Consider the following 24,789-nt stretch of genomic DNA (forward strand, 5'->3'; position numbering starts at 1 on the left):
TCAGTTGGAAAAATTCTATTATCACTACAGGAATTTCAAATAGCTAATAAGCATTTGACAGCCTGCCTTTCAAATGGCTCAGTTAGCCTATACAAGCATTTATTTCAAGAATAAATTTCTAGCTGTGGTCACGTGGCTCAGTTGGCTTGAGCATCATCCCATGCACCAAAAGGTTGTGGGTTCAATTCCCGGTCAGGGCACATATGCAGGTTGCTGTTTTGATCCCCAGTTGGGGCCCATAAGAGAGGCAACTGATCAATGTTTCTCTCTCATATCGATGTATCCCTTTCTCTCCCCCCACTTCCTCTCTCTCTCAAATCAATAAATATATCCTCAGGTAAGAATTAAAATTAAAAAATAAAAATAAAAAAGAATAAACTTCTGGATAAACACTACCATATTTTTCAGACTATAAGACGCACCCCCCTCAAAATTTGGGAGGAAAATGGGGGTGTGTGTTATAGTCCAAATGTAGCTTACATAGGTGAAATATTATGTTATTTATGTTATTAAATGTTTTATCACATTTTTTGGTTCAAAATTATTTTCCCTATTTTCCTCCTCTAAAACCTAGGAGCATCTTATGGTCCAAAAAATATGGCAGTTATCAAACTGAACTTTGCCTCAAATTTCACCAGAGGGACAGCACAAACCCTGCCACATCCTGACTGAGTTGTTTAGAGCTATGGATGTAAAGGAAAGGGTTCCTGGTGGCGATCATAACACTGGAGTCCAACCTGATTAGCTGTGGGACTCTGAAAACTCATTCAACTCCTCTGGACCTCTGCTTTGTCATTTGTGGAATGAGGAGTGAGGTTGGATGATCTCTCAGGCTTCACCTCATTCTAATTTTAAGACGAAAATTATCCCACTTTTCCAAAAGTCCTTGTATTAACAAAAATGCTATCTTTATATTGGTGTCTTTATGCCTACAACAACAAATGATGTTTCTGAAGCCAGGGGTTCCTTTCCCATGATGAAGTCTTCAAAGTCATGTTCTTTCTACAACTACCACGACCATTATTCCTTATGTGGGGTGTTAAACTAGATCACAGAGGATTAAGGGTCCCTGACTTCCAACCTTACAAACAACAGGTGGTTTAATATGAATATCATACATGACAGTAGCAACTTTCCTTTTACTTGTTTAAAGTATTCCAAATACTATTTAATTTCTAGTAACTACCCAGTAAGGTAAGTGGTAAGTATGACTATTCCTATTTTGAATAGAAAAATTAAAGAAGACTTAAAGAGGTTTAGTGACTTGCTCCAGAAGATATGAAGGCCTTTTCATAATCAGTTGAGGGAATGTTTACTGACACTGTCTCTGGAAGGCAGCTCTGAAATATGTACCAAAACTTAAAATGCATAGTCTTGAGCCAAGAAATTCCCATATTAAATATTTTAGACAAGTACAAAAAATATCTCAAAGATATTAATCACCATACTTTTTATAATAGAAAAGAATAAAAGCTACCTATTTGCCCATCATTAGCAGATAAGGTAAATAAATTCAGGCACATTCAGGCAAGGGATTACTATGCAGCATTAAAAATGGTAACACAGAGCTATAGTTAATTAAGTGGAAATATGGCCACAAGAAAAGGGGTGAAGAAGTATAGGCTGAAACCACAGCCAGCACTGTCCAATAGAATTCCTGCAATTGTGGACATGTTCTTCTGTGCTGCCAAAGACAGTCGCCACTAACTACACTTACAGCATGACTAGTGAAACTAAGGAACTGAACTTTTCTTAGTTTTATGTAATTTTAATTAATTTAATCTATAAATATCTATCTGTGGCTTGCGGCTACTGTATTGGACAGCACAGTAGACACTGATATTTAATGACTATGTGTTACTCTATAATCAGAAAAAATATTCAATGTTTTGTTTAAATATCAACAACAACAAAACCAACCCTCTTGGGCCTAGGAGACAACCAAAGGATACAGGCACAAATGAATCAACAATAGGTTTATCCAGGGAGCTGAAGCGCCTGCAGCATTACCTGCACGTGATCATGCTAATTTGGCAAGTTTCCTAAATATTGGTTCACATACTAGCAAATAAATAGCTTTAATGCCAAGAAAGCTACATCCTTTGTGCTAGCTCTGCAGAATCCGCCGGGAGAAAAGAGTGGCAAATGGAAGGAAGCAGAAAATAGAAGCTGGAGCATTGAAAGCAGGGCCAGATTTTTTGAAAGGGTGATAAATTATTCAACTCACTGAATGGATTTGTAGTGATTAGGAAGCTGGTGTGTTCTACTTAAAAGTTTGATTATATAAAAATATAGTGAAGCAACAAAATATCTTACTTTCTCATATCTATCCAGCATAAAACTTATTTCTTAGGGAATCATGCCAACTAGCTAAAGGCAAATTGGACGTTTAGACCCACACAAAGCAGGAGGGATGTTTATTCACAGGTATTTCCAAACTCCCATCTTTTTGCAATTCTAAAACATTTTCCCCAAATCAGTTAACTTTTTCCACTAGCAGATTATTAGGCAGATGAAATATAATAGTGAATATTATATTTCCCCACTTGTGTTTTTCTTAATACTTTACTATTTAAACAAAATGTAATAAACAAATTCATATACAAGGCACGTTTCTATATTTGGCATTTAAAGAGGCCTTCTTAAAGACAGAATTGACCCAAATTGGAGTGTTCTTAACAGTAAAATTAAAAACTAAACAAGGTCCTTAATTAACTGGATCCTCCCCTTACTCCACTTTTTAGGACAAAAAAGCAAATCCCAAAATAAGATATTTAAGGAAGAAGAAACTTGAACATAATTCTCTTACTACATTTAAATCTACATTACCCTATTCTGTGCAAAGTATAAGCGATACTTTCAACAGCGGCAGTGCCGTTAACCCTGAGAACAATTTAGGTATGTTCAGCACCACGCACTTGAAATGGGGAGACAGCGTACTAATACATAGTAGAACAATTTTTTGCATGATATAAAATCAAATTTGGTTTTTATTTCATTCTTTTAAATAAAAATGCCCTACCCTTTGCAGGCCTCATTAATTAAGGCTATATTTTATTGTGTTTTAACAGCCAAAAGAAAATTGCAGAAGGGCATATTACCATACGATTGGCAGTATATACAGTTGGCGCAACTCTAAGACATATACGTGCGCACACCTGCCAGCTCACTCTGCCACAGTCACAAAAATAGCAGGCAGTGTGTGGACTGGGAAACTATAAGCAGAACTATTAGCACCTGTGAGGTTTACAAGTTCTTCTAAAGAATGACAGGACTTGACTTTTGCAATAGCCTTTAGATGTAAATATTTACAGCTAAGGAAAGTAAGACTCATAGAAATTACTGAATTGCCTGTTGTCTAACTTCTAGTAAGAGACAGAATCAGAGCCAGCCTGCTGTCTCCACATCCTGGGGTCTTTCCACCTGGCCTCACTCTTGGCACTGGGCCAGCAGGAATGGGGTCGGGGGAGGCATGAGGACCAGGATGACAGCTGTCACTCATTTGAAGAACTCCCATTCCAGCATTATGAGCTGGTTGATACTAATGAGGCATCAGTCTTTCATTACTCCCAATATGCTTCTGAAATCTCTGAGGCAGCTTGAACTAAATGAGCTACCATCAAGAAAAGGGACTGGGACATCAATAACCCTATAAACTCTAGAAGACAGTCTCACCCAGTTTTAAGAACACCTTCAACTGTTTTAGCAGTTATGACCAATGTGCTTAGAATCTAGTTTCTTCTGCTTGAATTAGATCAGCAGCCTCAAGCCTTGAGGTAAAAATCTGGAAGTTTATTGGCAGGGCCTCGTTCTGAAGCCTTTCCCTTCCATCTATCTTTTATGGGCTCAGAGCCCTCTCCTCCATCAAAAAACCTTTTCTAAGAAAGCCTCTGGTATTTATTCTTGATGTGAATATAAGCCCATGCCCATGCCTTACTTATTATCCCAATGGCATTTATTTTTAATGCTTTATCTCTAATTATAGAAAGAAAGCCCTTGTGGAAGATAGAGGATATTCAGGCATTATAGAGCAGACTGGAAAGTTAATGTTTCAAGGTGAAGATCTCTCCTGCAATCCCACCATCTACCTCCAGGGCGGCTCCCCTACAACCCGGGACTTCCATGGTGTGAAGAAACCTAATGCAGACATGGATCCAGATGACTGTTTTCTACTAATCACAAGACTGTGTTAAGAAGTATGCACTTTTAATAACTCTCTCTCAGAATCTTCCCAGTTTGAAATCAGAACAAATTAACTGGAAAAGTAGTATGATATACTATTATAGTATACTATGGGAGTTAACTCTAAGTCCCCAAGAATGGGTTTCAAAGGGCTCTTAAAATAGTATGCAAAATATTATGGGCATGTGTGTGCAATATCTTGGGAAGACAGCTTACAGTTTTAATCATATTCTCAAAGAAATGAGAATATAATTATGATTTTCTAATCTAAAAAAGTTAACACAGATTTGAGGATTGGAAAGGCCTAGTTATTACATGTAGCTCCACCACTTCCTAGCTGTGTGACCACAGACAAGCCTATTAACCTCTCTGTGACTCAAGTCCCTCAACAGAAGTCTCGGTACTATTGTAAAGATTAACTGAGATAGCCCAGCTGGTGTGGCTCAGTCCCCATCCGGGGCATGTATGGAAAGCAACCAATTGATGCTTCTCTCTCCCGTCAGTGTTTCCCTCCCTCTTTTTCTCCCTCCCTTCCCCTCTCTCTAAAATCAAAAGTAAAAATAAAGATAAAAAAAGAAAAACACAGGAAAGAAGAAAGTTTACTGAGATAACGCATGCAAGCCACTCCGAGGAAAGCAAGCCTAAATGATGCAAGGTAGCTGGTTACTATTATGCCTAGCAGAGGATTGAGGAACTTTAAGAGGAAGGAAAGATCCTCGTCCAGATGCAGAAAGAGCCACAAACTCGGCAGAATTTACAGTTTGCTTATGGTGTGCCTGGTTATTTTCACAAAACGTTAGGGCTGAAGGAGCTCTGTAGATCCCTCATTTTACAAATAAGGAAGCTGAGGCCCAGAAAAGGGAGGCATTGCCACATCATAAGGAGCATGACAGAACTTGGACACTAGATTTTGGTTCTACTCCAAGCAGTTGAGAACAAAGAGAAGCTGCCACCAGAGTACCGTTGTTATCCCACTACAAAGAAAAAACATTCAGCTTCACCTGATTTATAGATGTTTTTCCTCCCTTGCAAGAGGACTCTGATCCTGAGCACCATTAATCAAAATGTCAGCGCATTTACTTTCTAGTTCTTCCCCCTGTGTTCTTTCTACAGAAAAAGCAGTGTGCATGGGCAGGTTTGGGACATTTAAATGCATTGATGTACCTGTTTTAACCCCTGAAGCCAAGGTAACTCTCACTGTAGAGCTGTTAGAATGCCATGGGCGAGCCATCTCCTACCAGCTTTCACTTGGGCAGAGAATGGATGTCAATTGATATTAAGCTGCCAAGTAGTCCAAGATGGAGTTGGATTCATAATTCCACTTCTTTCAAACATAAATGTGTGTTACACTGAAGATTTAGAAGAGCTGAAGTGATGAAAACCTTACATAGAACTTAGAGATTTAATTTGACCCAAACTTTGGGTTATGTTAACTGGAGTCTGTTGTCTTAGAAAGAACTTAATTAAAGTTACTCATTCTTATTAAGGAAAATGTCAAATTTTGCTTTGAGTTAATTCCAGCAAGATTCTGCTTGTTTCGGCCAAGCCCTAGCATCAAAACTTCTGTGAACAATTGCACTAATTTAAAAATGCTTATAAATACATTTTGTTATTTCACTGAAATACCCTTGGGAAGTTACAGTTTTCCCTGGCATGCTAATGCTACTTAGAGCAGAAGGGGAGGTTAAAAATCGTAATGTGAAGATTCGATCAGTTGACCAAAATGCAGTTTTATAAAAAATAAAAATAAACAAGTGGGAGAATTTTCCCTTAAAAAGCATTTAGACTTCTTGGAGAAAACTAGAAAACAACACATGAAAAGGAAGTAAGAATGCGAGACAGAAAACACTGGCGCTACGTAGAGGATCGGTGGAGCGGGCGCTTTCTGAGCGGTGCGGGATAAGAGCAGCCGGGAAGGCTGTACAGCAGAGAGAGGAGTTGTGTGCTAGCACGTGGGCCCATCGCTTCCAGCTAGACGTGGATAAGAACAGTAGTGAGTCCAGAATCTGTGCTGCAGCGTCTGGCTGGGGTCGTGCGTAATATGAGGGAAACACTGTCATCTTCTTAAATAGCTTCAGTGTGGGATAAGATTTTTGTGGATAAGATCACTGCCTTTGACTAATGAATCTACAAAAATATCAATAAAAGACCAACATAAAGTAAACAAAAGAACCTACGTTTTGATAAGGAATACAATAGACTACACTTGCTTTTAAAAATAAAAGCAGAGACTATAAAATTCTATTGAATAAGTATATATTCTTTAGAGAGCTTACACTGTGAGCTCTAATAAATTTGTTCTGGAAACCTGCAACACATTTATGGAACTGCATTTTAAAAGATGTACTGAATTGTAGGATAACCACATTAAACAGTTATGAAATATTCATTCTTATTTATGATCCTGTCACAGACCAAAAAAATAAAAATTGCTTGTAGAGCCGCAGAAAAAGCTAAGCCCAACAATTTTTAAAAGCTAACACAAACAACAATAACAAAACAGATGTCCACCAGCTCTGAAAGAAAATTTACCATTTTTTCTAACATAACACATTTTTACACATCTACAACTTTACTTATGAAAGTTTAAAAAGAAATATTTTAAAAATATAGATCCCTCGGGTTTATAACTAAAAGAGATACATATGTATAGATCATAAGCAGAAAAGAGAGAGAGAATGGAAGGGAAGGTATGTCATCGTGTGCACAAAAAAAATAATGTAGCTACTGTATTAATCTACGCAGCATTTAGACTAATTTTGATTTATCTAGCTCATTACTCAATGTAGAAGACCAGACTCCAAAAGATATATACACTCTAGGGAAAACTACTAGAGTTAAGAACACATTTAAACAGAACCCAGGAAATCATCAAATCCACATGGGTGTTCAATAGGTTTTGCCACAATAATGAGGTATCTGTGTATTCACTCATGCAAATCCTACATTTGTCTATAAAATATAGTACAGAAAAATTCAAATAAGCTAAAATACCTCATCATCTTTGTCTCCTTGCAATAACAGCTCTTCAATGACATCAAATTTTCATTACCAATATGATTTACTACTTTTGAAATCAGAGTTTTCAGGTGAGGATTCCCCCGAGTCATATCCCTAAAATGCAAACTATCTAGGATGTCTTGTCAAAGGTCAAACAAAATGAAATAAACGCATGCCCTCAGATTTCCAGCATTGGTGTGGGAACTAACTCCTTTCGTAGGAAAGACCTGCTAATTAGTCACAGGTCTGGGTATATAGCCTTGCATTTGATCAACAAAATAATCAGAGGAAATGTTTTGTATGCTGATCGTTTTCTTCTGTCCTGATGTTAAAGTCATGCAAATGTACCAACAAAAATATATAGGTTATGGAATAGAAAAAGCAAGATTCCTCATAATAGCTACAGCAGTAAATAACTCAAAGTGAATGCTGTGTCCACCACCATGCTACAGTAAGCACCGTATGCAAACACGGGGAGAACCCACAGAAGGATTGAGCAGATTGGCCTTCAAAATGGTTTCACCAGGTAGGTGACACCTTTAGCTTTGATTCAGGGTGCGCAGCATCTTCCCGGAGAGAGAAGTTTGAGGTAAGGAGTGAGGCGATTTCCCAGGGAGAAAGAAACCATGTTCCAAGGCATGGATTTCTGCAAAGACCCGCTAGTTAGAGGTACAGGAAGGGAAATGTCAGAAGAAACAATAAGCCAGCTGGGGCCAGATTATGAAGGAAATTATAGGCTTTTAAGCAGATAAAGTCCAATGCTTGACATTCGGACTTTATCTGGGTGGGTAGCTGGAAGCGAAGAGATGTAAACACTGGAGTTAAAATATTTTGAAAACAACATTGCACTCCTAGTTATTTCCAGGTTGGGGCAGGACACAGGCATGAAGGAGGTGGCTTTCTACGCGGTGTCCTGCAGGGCTCTCTCCCCATCTTGTCCCTAATGCCTGCCTCCTCCCGCAGGCACAGAGATGGTCGGTGTGATAAATTAAGTCCCTCTGCACAGGCAGGAGTTTTCTGCAGCCATTGTCAAGACTATTTTTTAAATTACTTCATAGGGCCTTTTGACAGAAATTAGGTTTCTGGAAAAAAGAAAAACTGCAAGCAGCACTGAAGACTTTCTTCGTAATTCTCCTGAGGCCGGTTTCCCTCCTCAGGAAGCAATTCTCCAGCAGACCCTACCCCCATTCCCTCTTCCTCTGGAGAAGAGATCGCTTTCCGTTTTCATCTCACATATTCCTTTTCCTTTTTTAATGACGTGTGTGGTGTGTTTGCCTCATTTAAATCCTGAGGAAAATTGGTGCATTAAGGTGTCACAGGACAACAAAAGCAGCTTACACTAAAAGGCCACACTGCTAAAATGAACACAGGAGCAATTTCTATTCTGGTCCTTCTCATTCTAATCACATTTTTTACAAAGAAATACAACCCTCCGCCCTAACGCCAAGCGACAATAGACATGGCAGTTCCCTTGGAGCCTGATGCAGGCAAATCGCGCTACAGAGAACCAGTCGCCCCTGACTTCTTCCCTGCTGCCTCTCTGGGACTGCATCAGTTACCTGGGCTGGCCGACTTTTTCTTTCTTTCTATTTCCACCACCCACGCCCAGACACTCCATGCCATTCAGCGAACATCCGTCCTCATTACTCTCTCTCTCCCTTTCCCAGATAACCGTACACATACCCACAAACTCATCCCAAGGCACAGGTTTTCACCATGTATTTCTTTGTTTGCAGATGTCTTTATGACTATTGGATCGAGCCCAGACTCCTCTGAGGCATTCAAAGTATTTATGGTCCTTTAAAATGCCTTCTTCACTAAGCTCAATAAGATATGTCACTCACCATTGCTTGGCTCCAGGGAAAGAGGCCCTCTGTCTTCACATCCAGAGCACACTTTGCTCAGGCCGTCTTCCCTCCCGAACAAGGCGGCCGTACGCTGAGCAACCGCAAAAGGCACCGTTCACCTATAACCTGCACAACTATGGGTGGGCAGCCCTGTGCCTGGACCTTTCCGCAAAATGGTTTTTAGTTCAAAAATCTGTTGTGAGAATTAAGTGAGAGAGAAGCATTTACTCACTCTGGGTTTGGTTTTTCTTTTGTATATAACAAAATTTAGGAGAATAACGTAAGATTGTAGTTAAAACATATGACCTGGTGACTGGTATCTACTTATTCCCTTCCTTCCCATCAATTACTTAAATGACTTCATCAGGTCATTTAAGAAACTGAAGAAGTTCAAAGAAACATGTAAGAGTCTTTACTCCTAATAAAGAAATCTCGGGCTGTCTTTCTGGAGAAAAGGGAGAATGCACGGAACAAGCAAGATGTATCCAAAGCCCTCTGCTCAAAAATGTCTCCTTCCAGGGGCTGCCAGCCCCTGTATTGGAGTCACCTGAGGAGTCTTTTTTTTATTTCTGCATTTTTTTTATTGTTGTTCAATTACAGTTGTCCCCCTTTATACCCCATTACCCACCCCTGCACTGCCCAACCCCCCTCTCCCACATTCAATCCTCGCCCCCCAGCCCCACCTTGTCCTTGTCCGTGGGTCCTTTATACATGTTCCTGGACTTGATTCTTCCCCTTCTTTCTCCCATTATCTCCCTCCCCCCTCCCCTCTGGTCACTGGCAGTTTGTTCTTTATTTCCATCGCCTGAGGAGTCTTTAAAAGTAACGATGCCTACATCCAGGCCCAGATTCTGATGGAGCTAGTCTGAAACATGGCCTGGGAAATGGGGTTTTTAAAGCTTTCCAGAAGAGTCTACTATGTAGGCAAAGATGAGGACTACAACTGTCTCTATATATGCACCATACCTAGAGATCAATTAATTTGTTAACATTTCTCATTAAAAAGATTCATCTCTTGCTATACCCACTTCCATGTTGGGATACTAGCAATTCACATCTTAGTACAATTTCCCTTTAATTATATCACTTTTCCCTCTTTTGAAATGTAAATTATTTAAGCTGGGAGAGTGGACAAAATAGCAGCAAATGATGAAGAGAAAGAAAAAACCAAGTTCCCTCCCCAGTTCAGGGTAGCTATTAGCATCCCTTACTCAATAGGACCTCAGATTTCATTTACATCCCCTCTTCAAAACCCTCACATTCCTACTTGTGATGAATTAAACTGCACATAGGTTGGATATTCTTAATTAAAATAAAATAAAATAAAATAAAAAACAGTGAGCTCTCCCACCGTCAAATCCATTCATCTTAACCGTAATTCAAGAAAACTAGAAGTATTATCTTAAACTTATAGTCACTAAAATTTCTCACACCTATAGAGGGGTATGAGGCCATTGCACTAAAGTAGAAAAAGTATTAAACTTGAGGCTGATCACCTACCAACCTTTCTGAGATTCAATATCCTTATGATGAGGACTAAATAAAATACTGTTAAGTAAAAATTCCTGATACACATCAGGAACTCAATGAAGCTATTGAACTGAAAACTCTCCAGGAAGGAAAAGTTAGCTCATATACTAATTCTGGTGGGTTGCCCCTACAAACACCTAACCCCCAAATCATAAAAACTGATGGCCTTTGGTGCTCAGTGATAGTTCACACTGACATTATTTCAAAACCATTTTTAATGAACAAATACCAATAACACTTCTCTAATCAAAATAATGTCAGCTTCTTAAGACTTTTCTCATTGGATTTATTTTAAGTTCTTTTATAGTTACTACTTTCCTCTGAACACTGTTTTCACTGTTTCTTTCAAATTCTGAAGTCTATGATCCTCCTCATTTTCCACGCTACTGTTGCTAATTAAAAATTGCACAGCTGGATAATCCGGGAGACTTGTTGGGCCACCTTAACAACTAATGCTGCCATCCCAAGCTTTCAGTACATCAGTGCCTGTGGCTAAGGCTCAGACACACCCAAAGACCCTCCATAATAATAGTCAGAAACTACCAACAATTATTCCATGTCACCCTTTCCATGTCTTCACCAAGACTGGCCATGTGCAGTATAAAACATGTGCTGGACCTGAGACTTTTAGATCATCTCCCAAAATCATGAGGAAAATACAGGGTGGGGCAAAAGGAGGTTTACAGTTGCTCATATGGAAAATAATGCAATTAACAAATAATAACACAAAAATAAACTGTTTCACAAACTCTCAACTGTAAACCTACTTTTGCCCTACCCTGTACATTAATCATTCAACAATCAAAAAGTATTTATTTAGCACTTAGCCTGTTTTTCAACATTAGATGTGTGTGTATAGGGGGTGGAAAGATAATCAGTTAATAATTAAGATAGATTTTTCCACACATTTGATTCTTCTAAATATCTAGAATTAGCCTTTCAGGCATTAAACATTCTTTTTGTCTCATCCATTTTATTGGTCAATGATAGTAAATATTCTTAACACTATCTGGGTACTGCTAATAGGAAAAATTTTCCCACTGATAAGCACTGTACTGAAACCACACTCCCAAGACACTTCACAACTAGTACCCAGTTTTTCTGAGAAGATACCCCCTAAGGAAGACATAGCAACCAAAAGAAGGGGTCCCAGCCACAAATGGACTTGGGGTGAAATTTTTAAAAAATAACACCTTCGTACCTACCTACAGAAAAATCAGCTGCATTATCCAGTGTCCGGGGTTTGTAATATGCTTTGGTGGTTGTCAATTTAATGGGCATCTCATGTGAGTTCTGATCCCATATCAATATGAAAAGCAATGATGTTGCAAAAATTTGTACCAGTCTACATTTACTTACATAATATTCTCCAAAATTAACGTACATATCAAAGATATTGAAGAAAGTTTAGAGTGGTCTAAAGCAGTAATTATCAAACTGTTCTGGCCTTGACTCAGAGAAAGATATAAATTTTACATGATGACTAAACATATATATAGAAATGTATATAATTAAAACCAAGTTTCACAAAACAGTATTTATCTTTACTTCATGTAATTCTATTTCATTGTTTTAGCTCTTTAATTTGGTAAACTGATTTCAAAACTCACTAATGGATTGAGATGTACTTCTTGAAAAACAGCAGTCTAAAGGGCAAAAAGAGTAATTTTTACTCTTCCCCCAAAACAAAAATATTTTGCCTTCATTCTTAAACTGGTGCTTACTTAACTCAGATGCATAAGGAATCAGAAACCACTCAAAGATGGTGTAAACTGAACATTTCAGGCCCTAACATGTGATTATATTAACATTAAGGTCAGAATCCTGCATGCCCCAAACTACTGATGTTAGAAATTTAGTTCCACTCAGAGTTCCTTTTACCAAGAATTCCTGAGAATCCTAGGGCATTTTAGATGTGCCCAAGAATCAGCCCTGACTTGCTCACTGTCACAGCCAACAGACCCTGGACCCTACAGCTGCCCGTCTGGTACCACTCCTGCCACCTCGGGCTAAAGCTCAGCTAGAAACGCTCCAACAGTGGGAGAAAGAGTACACTTTCCCTCTACACCCTCTGAACAAGGGGAGGGCAAAGCCCACGTGGAGAGTCAGCTGCGACAGGTCCTCCAAGTCATACCCACAGCCCTTCTCCTCACAGGGCACCAATGCTGCCCAGAGGGTGGCTGCCAAGGATGGGTGCCAAGGCCGGGAACAAACTTTACCACAAACCCCCACACCTTCTCCTCCCTCCTGTGCTGGGACAGACTCCAGAGGATGAGGGTGAGCCCTCTCCCAAGGCTTCCACCACCTTGGGCCCCAACAGTGGAGAGCATGTGAGCCTTTTTGCAGCAAACCCTCCATACCCCATGTCAGTCACTAGGTTCCAACTTTGAGAATCAAGTCAAGATCGAAGAACAGACACAAATTTCATCTGGAAGTAGATGAAGGCAGAATTTATCTAAAGTGGATTATTTGGGGAGCTGATTCCAGCTAAGTCACTTCAAGACTTCTATTTGTCATCCAGCCACATCACTGAGCTTATGCTTGCCTCTTTCCTGCTATCATTGAAAGGCTTTCTTAGGCTCCGCCGAGGAAGAAATGCCAATCAGCCACAAAATTAGGCAGTGCAGAGCTTTATTGGGGTTTGCGCACTCGGGTGAGATTCTCCAGTCTGCAGAGCAGGCAGAGGAAGTCATGGGGAAGCAGGGAATATGGCGGGGTTTTATGCACCAAATTCTGGTTGGCTCTCCTCGTGGGGGCTAGGGATTGGTCTCCTGGAACAAAGCCATGATCCATCATTGGTGGTTCCCCTCGGGCTCAGGCTGCCAGGTGGATATCCCCGCCCATCCTGACATTCTGACCTCTTTGATAGGATAAGGGGCGGGCTTAGGTTGCCAGGCGGATATCCCTGCCCATCCTGACAATCATGTTCTAGGATGCAAATAATATCTTCTCTAAGAAGACTTACTGTTAATCAGTAAGCAGAGGTGCCTAAATGGCCTATTTAGCACCAAATACATTCATCCGGACCAGAAGTCTCAGTTGAAGTCAAAATCTTTTAACGTTCTTGGTCTGATTTCCCTGCACATCTCCATCGCTGAATCTAAAGGAGGACAAGGGAAAAAGAGGGGCAGAGTTTCTAAAAACGGTTCCACCAGCTTCTTCAGTAGTGGTTTACAGTTCATCCTGGGAGTTACGAAAACTTCCCCTAAGAACTTGGAAATCAGGTTGACAAGAGTGGCCTCTGATAAATAAATTTTAAGATCAGCACAATGAGCAGGAAGATAAAATTACCTTTAAAGGCAAAGAGTAGCTCCAGGTCTAGAAGACCTAAGAGAGCAGTTACCAAAATCCTTACTAAAGAAGGGGTCACACAGAAAGGGGGTGGGGGCGGGGTGGAAGGACAACCAGGAACAGACACCTACAGAAAGAATAGATTCTCCCAGACAGACTCCCCAGGCAAGATCTCCAAAATTTCTAAAGCACCCACAGACTCTCCCTGATGGGACGGTAATGCTCCTAATGAACTTGGACCTTTATCCTAATTCAATCCTCACCAAGTAGCCTTTCTTATGTGACATCTGGTGCAAACCTGTGTATATAGAGAGAAGGCACTGACCATTGGACTCACCTATCCAACCACAGATGTGAGCTGAGCCCCAACCAAGCAGGCCCTTGTCCTCAGCAACAGAGATGCAGTGGAGAATTAAACATTTGAGGTCCCTGGGGCTAACACAAACAAGTAAACAAGTAAACAAGGTATTTGCAGCTAGTAATGAGAACACATATGAAATAAGCTGAAAGATTGTGGAGCAAGGAAATGGGCGTTTTAAGAATAGGGATCAGGAATAGCTCCTTTGAGAAAGTAACATTTAATATAAAACCAGAAGCTGACCCTACCCTGAGCATTTTCCAAAAGCATTGTTTAAAAAAAGAGACAACAGGCCCTAATGGACTCACTAACATTACTTACATTAACATTACATTAACTTATGCTAAGTCCCATGTCACCACCCGAGACTCCACACCTAACCTGTTACAGCTGCAGCTTCTTGCAGGAGTGTGATCTTACTCAGTCTGTAACTTCCTGTTCAGCACTGGATAGAGCCTTTCACCCGCTAAAGTGAGATGCCCTTGCCCGAAACAGTCCACTCTGTCCCTGTCCCTCCTCCCTTTCGGCCTCTAAAAGCCTTCCTTGGAGCTCCTTTCTTTCTGTTACATGGGATGCTGCCCTGATTCAAGAAATTGTTGAATAAAGACAAATAGATCTTTACATTTACTCAGTTGAATTTTATTTTTAACAGCCTTTTTCAACTATTTTTTTTTAAGTTATACATCAGCAGGATGGTAGGGAAAACTATAATGATAAGACAGAGCAAGCAATGTGAAAGGGCACGTGAGGATGGAGATGAGTGATGTAAGGGCTTGTCCTTTTTTGTTCTTGCTCTTCACGAAACAGCAAAGGCCCCACCTCACTGCAACCCTCTGTCCCTGGCTTGTGCCTCTACTTGTTGGAACCTGGCAGCTCCTCTGGCTGGCTGACTGATGACAGTCCAGAATCTGCCAGGCAAAGACAGAAGAGAGTTTCTAGGCAGAGGGAACAGAAAAACCTATGAGGCAAGAACTAGCCTACCATTTCTTTGGAACTTCCAGTGTGCCTGAAGCTTTATGAAAGAGAGGAAATAACGGGAAACATGACCAGAGGAGCTGGCAGAGGCAGAGCCGCAGAAAGAGATTTGGGGTTTTTGTAAGCTAATAGGAAGGAAGGAAGGAACATAACCTGACTCACATCTTTAAAAGATCCCATTGGCTACTGTGTGGGAGTAAATACAGGGTGGTACAGGGGCTGGAACAGTAGCCCGGGCAGCAGGGCTGTGGTACGACAAGGGCCGCAGCAGCGGTAATGCCGGGGAGAAGGAATGGTTTCAGGGCACATTTTGGAGCTGGTTCGCCAGAACTTGTTAACAGATGTATATGTAGGGTGGGGAATCGTTCTTTGGCTTGGCAAAGAGTGGTGTCTTTTACTGAAATTGGGGAGACTAGGGAGGGGAGCAAGGTGGAGGGGAAATTAAGAGGGTTTTCTGGTTTTGTTTCATTTTTAAATCATCACCTGAAAATATGTTTATTAATTTGAGAGAGAGAGAGAGAGAAACATGCCTCCCGTATGTGCCCTGACCGCAGATCAAACCTGAAACCTAGGTACATGTCCTGACCAGGGAGGGAACCCGCAACCTTTTGGTGTCCTGGACAATGCTCCACCCGGCCACCAACTGAACCACCCGGCCAGAGCAAAGTAAGAGTTTTGATGGGCATTGAGATGCTCACTAAACACACAAGTAGAAATGTCAGTTAGGCAGTTGGGGCTCCTGGGAGAATAGTGGAGTGAATACCCTGTATATACATTCAGAAATTATCAGCGCCTAAATGGTTCCTTAAAGCCATGGCATTCTCATCCTGGTGACAGTTGTTTTCTTATTGTAAATTAATAAATTAACACCAAGGCAGGGGCAGCCAAGCTGGGACACCCCATAGCAGGCGGTCGGCCTTGCCCACACTGGGCCTGCCCCTCTGCTTTGCCATTGACCTCAACTGAGTGCTGCTACCAGATTCTGTTGGGCTTCTGTACAGAAAACACTGTACCAAATTCCCCCCTTTTTTCCTGTGGATCAGTGTGGAAATCTGACAAAGTGACATGTATTTAAAATCCTATTTTTATAAAATGCACTGGTGTTTATTTGGCTGAGTAAAGAAATATTACACAAATACAGGACAAACTTCAGGCAGGTTAGGAGACCAAAACTAGACCCTAGTTTAGATGCGGCCACAGCTCACAGACCAGAGTTGTTGACTTCGGGCTCTATTATTGCAGAATATTTGAGAACATTATAGAGAAGGCTGATTGTTAAATCACTTGATAAAATAAACATCAAGAAAGTGTTAATAGAAACCCTAGAATGAACATAAGACAATTTCAATTTATCCCTTTAAGTCATTGATTATCTACCACTAAGTGATTATTTTCTGGACTTCCTACCTTCCTGGGGCTTGTTTCTCAGCAGAGGAGACAGACCGCACTGCGGACAGAGCTGGCCAGAGGTAGGTGTGAGAGGCTTTTTGACTGAGGTGACAAGGTGACAGACAGTCCCAGTGTAAAAAGATAAGCAAGTCACCCTGCGGTAATTTCTCAAACATTAAATATAAACTTGGTTGATCGTAAAAAACTTTACATTACTACTTGGAATTAAAGTTTTAATTTTTACTTCCGTATTATTGAAGTGATTAAATGAAGTAAACTGACACTACTTCTAGGAGCCCTTTGCAGCATTTTCGGTGGAGTCTCCTAAAGAGACTTCCATTTTCTCTCCACTCTCCTTTATCATTTACCACTTTTTGTGTGTCACTCTGAAAGATTTTGGAGAGCAACAGTCAACTTCTCTTACAAACCCAACCCTGCATTTACTTTTGGGAACCACGTGGAAGGGTAGCATTAGAGGACACAGAAGAGAGGGGTGAAGTGGAGCCCCCGACTTCCATTTCACTCCAGCCTCAAGTTGCTGGGGAGCTGCTCCTTTAATTAAAGGAGCCGTGTTCCAAGGGCTGAGACTCATTCTTCCCTGCCGCCACAGTGGGAAACCAGCCAGGCCTGCATTCCACTGAAGCTGGCTCCTAGCCATGTCTCTGTTACCCTTTTGTGCCTTCTCCTTTTCAAGAACCTGTGAGAAGCCCAGTCACCTTGGCATTCTGACTCTTTCGTTCTTTCTCCCCCTGCCACCCCGCTCCTTTCCTCTCCTGGACACTCTCTCAGGTGGCAGCAGGGTCCAGAATCCCCTGAGCCAGCCTGAGAAAGCTGAGGCAGCTCTGCTCTCGGCTTTGGGTGCATGCTTTCTCTTGACTGCACATCTTTCCTCTCTCCCCGATGGCTGCATGCTACAAGCCATTTAAGTGGTAAGAGCCAAGGATTTGTTTGGTCTGTGGTTTCAAAATCATGTAGAATAAACTGGCTTAGGTAAAGGAATTCTCCTTAGGACCCCATCTAACTGACTAGAAATTTACACTGGGGTTTGGACCCAACGCCCTGATTGGTTACAAATATGCCTTGCTTTGCTGATCACTGACCTGAACATGCATTGCGCACAGGGCCTTAGAAGAGAGAAATGGCTATTTCTGACCGTATTCTGGGATCCCTAGGCCAAAACCTCTGTCACAGCACTCTTCAACAGTGCCTCCATTTCATTATTATTAACAGTCAGGCTTGGTAAGGGCTCTAGAAGCCACAGAAATTTTTCAATGTCTGAATTTTAGATCAGTTGTTATAAAAGCATCTTTGTTCTGCATGATGCATCGTCCCTGGATACAATGACTAGTTCTAAAAAGAGAGCACTGTCCTTCCCCATCATGCCAGACTCCACTGTTTGCACAAAGGCAGCAGTAACTTTAAGAGAAGATAACAATCTCTCTCAGGTGGCAGCAGGGTCCAGAATCCCCTGAGCCAGCCTGAGAAAGCTGGGGCAGCTCTGCTCTCGGCTTTGGGTGCATGCTTTCTCTTGACTGCACATCTTTCTTCTTGCCCTGATGGCTGCATGCTACAAGCCACTTAAGAACACATACACACTCACAGTCACAGCTCAGTTTGATGTTTTACCTACGAGAGTCTACTTATTAAACCTTTCGTAATATTTTTATTCTCCACATTTCTCTGCATTATCTCCTAAGGTCAGTTTTATTCTAGATACTCAGCCCAAGAAGTAAAATCAGGAAAGAATTCTGTCCACGTTTACCTACAAAGACAATATTTTCAAGCCTGGTTTTCTGTTTTTCTTCCTGGACGTTTCCTCATTGAGAATTACAGAACTCAGGCTCCAGGTGTCACAGCCCTTCTCAGCCTCCCTCCTGGAAGGGACCTGAGCCCAGAAACCTTCTTACCTTCAGCTGAACTAGATGCACATCCACATGCTTGCTGTCTGAGTCCTGCTGGACTGAGTAGGTGAGGTCCCGGACCCTCTCTGAGGTCATCCGGAGCCAGGTCTCAATTTCAGGCAGGTGAAGGACAATCTTCCAGTCGGCCCCTGTATGCAGCGGGGGTGGCTTTTCATACTGCTGGTCGGAATCCATATCCTTCATCGCCTCTTCTCCCTCACCCGGCTCCACGGTGGGTGTCACGTTGATGGCCATGGGTGAAGCATCAGTAGCCATGGGATCCAGGTCTTGTGACCTCAGGGGGGAAAGTGTCACACTCATGGTTAACATGGAGAAGTCTAAACCTTACTTCTTTCCAAAACAGCTGAAAGGCAAGAGGAAAGAAGAAAACAGGAGTCAGACAAGATTGCCAAATAAAGAAATGATACTTTGCAGAAGAAGCAGGATTTCTAAATTAAGCCAGATTTCTAAATTAAGAAACCATAGCTCATAGCAAAAACAGAAAGAGGTGTTTTAAGTTTCTACATAGTAGCCCCAAGACTCAGCATGTAAGAACACAAAACCATGTGATATTTCCTACCCCAAAATCCATTCTCTCCTCACTCCTTAAAACAAAATCCTGCTTTTCAGCCGTGCCTATTCCTGCCAAGAATTCAAAACTACATTCCTTATCTCCATCATAGCTAGGTGTGGCCGAATGGCTAAGTTCTGCCCAGTGAGCTGTAAATGGAACTCCTGTGTAGAAAATCTGGGAAAGGTACTTAAAGGGAGCTGACTCTACTAACAGGGCCCCCTTTTGTGCCCTCTGCTGTCCTCCTCCTAGCCGGTAACGTGGACTTCATGGCTAGAGCTCCAGTTGCCATCTCAGACCAGGAGATGCTTCTGAGAACGTCAGGCCAAGGATGGCAGAGCAGCGTGGCGGGAACCTGGGCTCCGTGTGGCAATGAGGAACTACTGTACCCGTCCGGGACTGCTGCCCTGGACATTTTTATTGAGAGAAGAAGAAACTTCTCTCTTGCATAAGCCTCTAGTATTTGGGGCTTTTTCTACTACAAGCATCCAAACATCATTTTGACTATTGTAACCAATATATCCAATACATGGAATAAGAAGAGAGGAAATGGGTTTCAATTAGTGAAAACACTGAGCTGAATTCAGGGGAGGTTGTTCCTTTCTGTGATTTGTTAAATAGATATCATGCAGTAATTCCAAAACTTTACTTTCCTGAAAAGTATACATCATGGATTATATAGAATATATCTATAATTAATTAACTCTCAATCTAAATGACAGTATTTGGTCATGTTGAAATTTTTAGAGGCTCTAGAATTTCCAAGTAATATATCTCTCTTTAAACATAAAATGTTAAAATATTCATCAAATACCTTAAAAATAACCTAAGTGTAAGCCATAATAAGATAAGGTTGCCTTTTAAGATAAAGTTGATAGCTTGCTAATTATCTAGCTGTGTCATTTATGTTTCTTCTGGAAGCAGTTTATCACGAAACAACAACGGTTTGGATCTTGTACAGTCAACATTTTAGGTAGACATTATTTTTGGTTTCCGGAGAAGCTTTATTTACCCAAAACAGTGTGTTTCTTTTCTTTTTTGTAAGGCTTTTTTTTAGTTCTACGCATGCAAGTTACTTTATAGCTCCATCCCCCTAAAGATAAAAGGTGGCTAATCAAAATATAAAATATAAACATGACTGTCAGAAAGTAGCTTATATGTCACTAGATTCTTATCATCCACTTGTTATCAGCAAAAAATTATTTTACCTACAGAAATGGAGGAGGATGAAGAATCAAGAAAGATCCCTATTTGACTAGGAATATGTAACTTTCCATGCAGGAATGAGCACAGGAAATTAAAGGACTTGTTGAATTAATACAAGCCTTAAAAATAAGTTACTCCTATGACATTATTTCAAAAGCCTTCCAATGCTACAGCGTGTTGCCCCTCCCCAATTTACTGAGCACCTTATTTTTAAATTTAATGATAAAAAGGTTTACAGATGAATTTCTGAAAGAAAAGTGATTTACAGCAAAGCAAAACATTATGTTAGGAAGTAAGTTTGTCACATTGGTACCTGCCTTAGAGAATGGCTTTAGGCTTCAACTCAACAGCTTTCTCTGCCTAATTACAAGAGGAAGAAATCTACACCCACATTTTTAACTATGTTTGCATAGAATTTTTAAAATAACAATACTACTACACTTGGCTATTTTTAAAAACCAATTAGAAGATATGAAAATTTCACTGGGAGCCATAAAACCCTGGGAAGAGTAAACCACCATACTTCTTCTTTTTTTAATTTATTTTATATTGTATTTTTCCCCGTTACCATTTAGTACCATACTACTTCTTAATAAACCATACCGTAGCCTCAGACAGGCTCTGATTCTGATTTTCCAAAGCACTTTTAAATTTTTAATCAATTTCCACCCTCTGGGGAATCTGTTTAGAATCACAACACCAGAGAAGGAATCTGATAAACAAAGGTTAATAAAGGTTTCCAGTGCAGGTCATCGAGCTGGTGGTAGATGAGGACAAGATGAGGACACTGGTGTCACAGTGGTCCCCTTTTCTAAGAAACCAGACTCATCCAAGCCAGAAAACTAAATGCCAGGGCGGTGTACAATAAACTCTCCAAGCTACACCCACACCCACTCACCCCCAGACCCCTCCCCAGCAGCCCTGCACAACTGAGAAATGACGCCGGGTCACTGCGGTTTCTCTGAAACTCCTGAATCAAGGCTGTGCCTTCCCTGGAAAGTACATCATTCTGTAAATTAAGGAATATCCGAAGAATTGGCTCAATGCAATTAATACCCCAACATACATTTCTAAATACCATTGGGCTATGCACCAGGCAAGCAACGTGCAGTTTTGTGTGATTTGGGGCAAGATGCTCCACATTTCTAGGTCTGGTTCCTTATCTGTAAAATGGCAAAATTGGCCTATATGACCAGTAAGATCCTACTGTTCCTAAAAATCTGTGATTTACTTATCCAGAGATTCAGAATTATTGGAAATATCCTGGCTGTACTGGGAGCTGTGCAGATCCTAAAGGATGGCCTTCCGTTTTGCCAAAGCACGCACACAGCATCAACTGGGCTGCCCTAGTTAATGGAAAGAAATAAATTATAACCATGCAAATGCATTTTGTAAAGCATTACTTATACAATATGTGTTGCTAATTCTTTCCAGGGGAGCAAATATAGGAGATTATCCCCTCTGGGAGTTTGCAATTCACTGACAACACAGACGACGTGGTTATACATGTAACAGAATAAAATAAAAACATTACACAAAACAGTAGATGTGCCTCACATATGAGTAAAGGGCAAGGAAACCTTACATTCAAGCTGCCAAAACAAAATTTTCCTGGGTTATAAAACTTCAAACTGAATGTGATGTTTCTATATTTAACCGATCAGACTATAAACAAGACAATTTCCTTAACCCAGAGAAATAAAGCAAAGCACTTTATTCAAGTTTTATTTTAGCTCCTGTGCATCTACTTTCCCTCACATATGCCTTTGCCACTGTGAAAGGCGCATTGGATGTGTCACAGTAGCACAGCAAACCTGGGCAGTGGCGTAGATTTAGTTAATTACCCATTTTCATGGAAAATAATCACTATAAACATGTCATTGTCAATTCTAGTAGTTCACATTTAAGTGGCCACCCTCAGATAAATAAACTCTATTTCTGATTTTCACAAAGTTACATCTGATTTAAAAGATAACTTCTTTGTAATTTAAAGGAAAACTGCTTCCCACTGTGAAGCCTTATAGTAACATCTATTTGCGTATATTTTTCCTGTACTTATCACAACTATTCAAGGTTGCTTTCCCATAAAATTAATTATTCCATTTGAATGCAAACAAATAGTAGGAAATCAGCACAAGTCTATACATTGCTCTAAATACTATAAGTTTTGTATTCCTCCTTTACCAGGCATCTTGCAATAAGATTCCTTTCTAGTCACAGAGAAATTCAAGAAGAAGAAGAAAAAGCCAGTAGACCACAACCCCTGACAACTCACACGACAGCGTGGGCTCAAGTGCACACGAGAACCACCCAGTTACAACCCTGGCTCCGTAGCTGTGAGAGGGGTGGTCAGCGGGCTTTTCGGAACCTAATGACCTCTGTTTCCCCTCCCCCCACCGAATGCTTATCTGTGGCCACCTTTCCAGCATTAGCCATAATACCACCTTTATCCCAGCTGCTGTTAAAAATAACATAGATCAAATCCTTTCCTTTCCACAAACCCAAAGAATATTCCACATTTAAAGTACAAACGTTGAAAGCAGTAAACATTTTGAAGCTTTTCATATTTTTTAATCTGTGAAAAAGGTTCTCCAACCACATTCCATGTATTCAATACCATTTTATAGAAAGAAGAAGCATTCCATAGACTGCTTCCTAACAAGGACTGCTTCTGCTACCTCCCTGACAATCCACACGTTTAAGTCGAAACCTGACATTAGCCAAATGCAATCAATTTGAAAAAGACACATTTAAATCAGGACAGTGTTCTGCCAAACTGGTGGGCGAAAATGCAGCCACACAGCCATCAGAGCTGCCCACCTCCTTCTCCCTTCTCTTGTAATTTTCTCTTTTAAGTAAAAGAATAGAAGAGCCAGGAATCTGCCACCGGTACTCACTGTAAATGCTTAGTCCCTAAAGGTCCTTCAGGATTAAAGGTCTGGCTCCTCCCTCTCTCCCCCCTCTGTTCTCTTCTTGTGGCCAAACAAGCTGAAGGCCAGTGTCGGGGCAGCTCCGACAGGCAGGTCTGTAGGGCACAGCTTCATACACCCTAGTGGCCTGACTTGCTTACAAAGAGAGGGCTACTAAGCTGTCCCTATTTGGAAGCTGATGTATTAGCTCCAGGCCCGTGCGGTTACAGGCAGGCTTTTGCAAACAAGCAGTGATAAGTGAGCTGAGGAAAAGGAGACAGTTGCCAAAACAAGGGTCACTATGGAAAAGAATGGGTGGACAGAGCACATCCAGTCGCAGTTCAGAATAATCAAGACTGCATACCCTGAAAACAGCAATCTTAAAGCAGGATAAATAAGTTTGTAAATAAATTAATAGCACTGTATTAACATATCCCGCTGACAAAGCCAATCTGAGTTAAGTAGGTTCAAGCTCTCTCTCGTTTCTTAGGAAGAAACTGTTCTTTCCAAGCAAGGACATTATCCTGTGTACAGCCCGAAATGCAGTCTTATCATTATGTACATCAACCCCAAGCCTGAATACTCACTCTCAATCTTTCTGTGCTCTGCTCACTTCTTCGAAAGCAAGTAAGAAACTGAAGCATAATTCTAGCCAAATAAACAAATCTGCTTTCTACAAAGCACATGTTGTAAAACAGAGGTAGAGAACATTGTAGGCCCTGACTGGTGTGGCTCAGTGGGTTGGGCATAGTCCTGCAAACCGACAGGTAGCTCGTTAGGTTCCTGGTCAGGGCACATGCCTGGGTTGCAGGCCGGGTCCCTGGTTGGGGGCCTGTGAGAGGCAACCGATTGATATTTCTTTCACACATTGATGCTTCTCTCCCTCTCTCTCTCCTTCCTTCCCCTCTCTCTAAAAATAAATATTTAAAATCTTAAAAAAAAAGAACATCGTTAAGCATCACTAAGTGTCCATTTTTCTCCCTCTTCCTTTTTTCTTTCATATCCTCATAATTACTCTTCACAGAAGCTATTCATAAAGATGCTGAATTTTGGAGGAAAAAAAGTTACACTGGAATGTTTTTATTTTTGTCTAAGGTTAGTTCTCATGCTCTGACTGCATTAAGGAAAAATAAATGAACTCGAGACATGCATCTTGTACCTGATCCAGGATTCTAGAATCAGGCTCTGTGAAGATAGCACAAAAACACAGCACATTCAAGAAATTAATGAAATGTCTTGGTCTACCTAGATGAATGAGGCCCTAGTTCATCACCTAGTTTTAAGCCTTGCTGTCCATCTACCTTCCTGGCCTCTTGGAAGAAGGTCAAGAGTTGGGAAACTTTAAGTGACTTTAAGCTCTTAAAGAAGAAAACCAAACACCCCTGCCAAGTATTAAATTTGTACGTAGGGGAAAAGAGAGTGGATTTTGTAAGATGCTCCCAAAGAATTTTCCATAATCACTGCCTGTCTCTTCCTTCTCCTTTGCCCTCTTCTCCTCTGGGTCCACACCCTCCAGAACTCACCTGTAGTAACACGGTTTAGTGAGATCGCTGAGGAAACCCCATATTAGTCTCACTTTCTAATCCTCCCACCGTAACAGAACAGCCTGCCACGGATACCAGTAAGAAGG

At 41.0% G+C, this 24,789-nt stretch overlaps 1 protein-coding gene across 3 annotated transcripts in view; it reads right to left on the minus strand.

Annotated features, from left to right (window-relative positions):
* Positions 1-24,789, minus strand: part of AKAP6 (A-kinase anchoring protein 6) — a 476,021-nt gene that overhangs the window by 350,226 nt on the left and 101,006 nt on the right. For 2 of the 3 annotated variants that reach the window (XM_045188183.3, XM_053928192.2), the window contains exon 2: positions 18,480-18,837. In XM_045188183.3, coding sequence (XP_045044118.2) covers positions 18,480-18,803 — 324 coding nt within the window. In that variant the 5' untranslated portion in view covers positions 18,804-18,837. Of the gene's footprint in view, positions 1-18,479; positions 18,838-23,147; positions 23,265-24,789 lie in introns of those variants that run through there. The other variant, XM_045188177.3, reaches the window with a different exon arrangement.

The sequence above is a fragment of the Desmodus rotundus genome, chromosome 7 (genome assembly GCF_022682495.2).
Source record: "Desmodus rotundus isolate HL8 chromosome 7, HLdesRot8A.1, whole genome shotgun sequence".
NCBI classification, from domain to species: domain Eukaryota; kingdom Metazoa; phylum Chordata; class Mammalia; order Chiroptera; family Phyllostomidae; genus Desmodus; species Desmodus rotundus.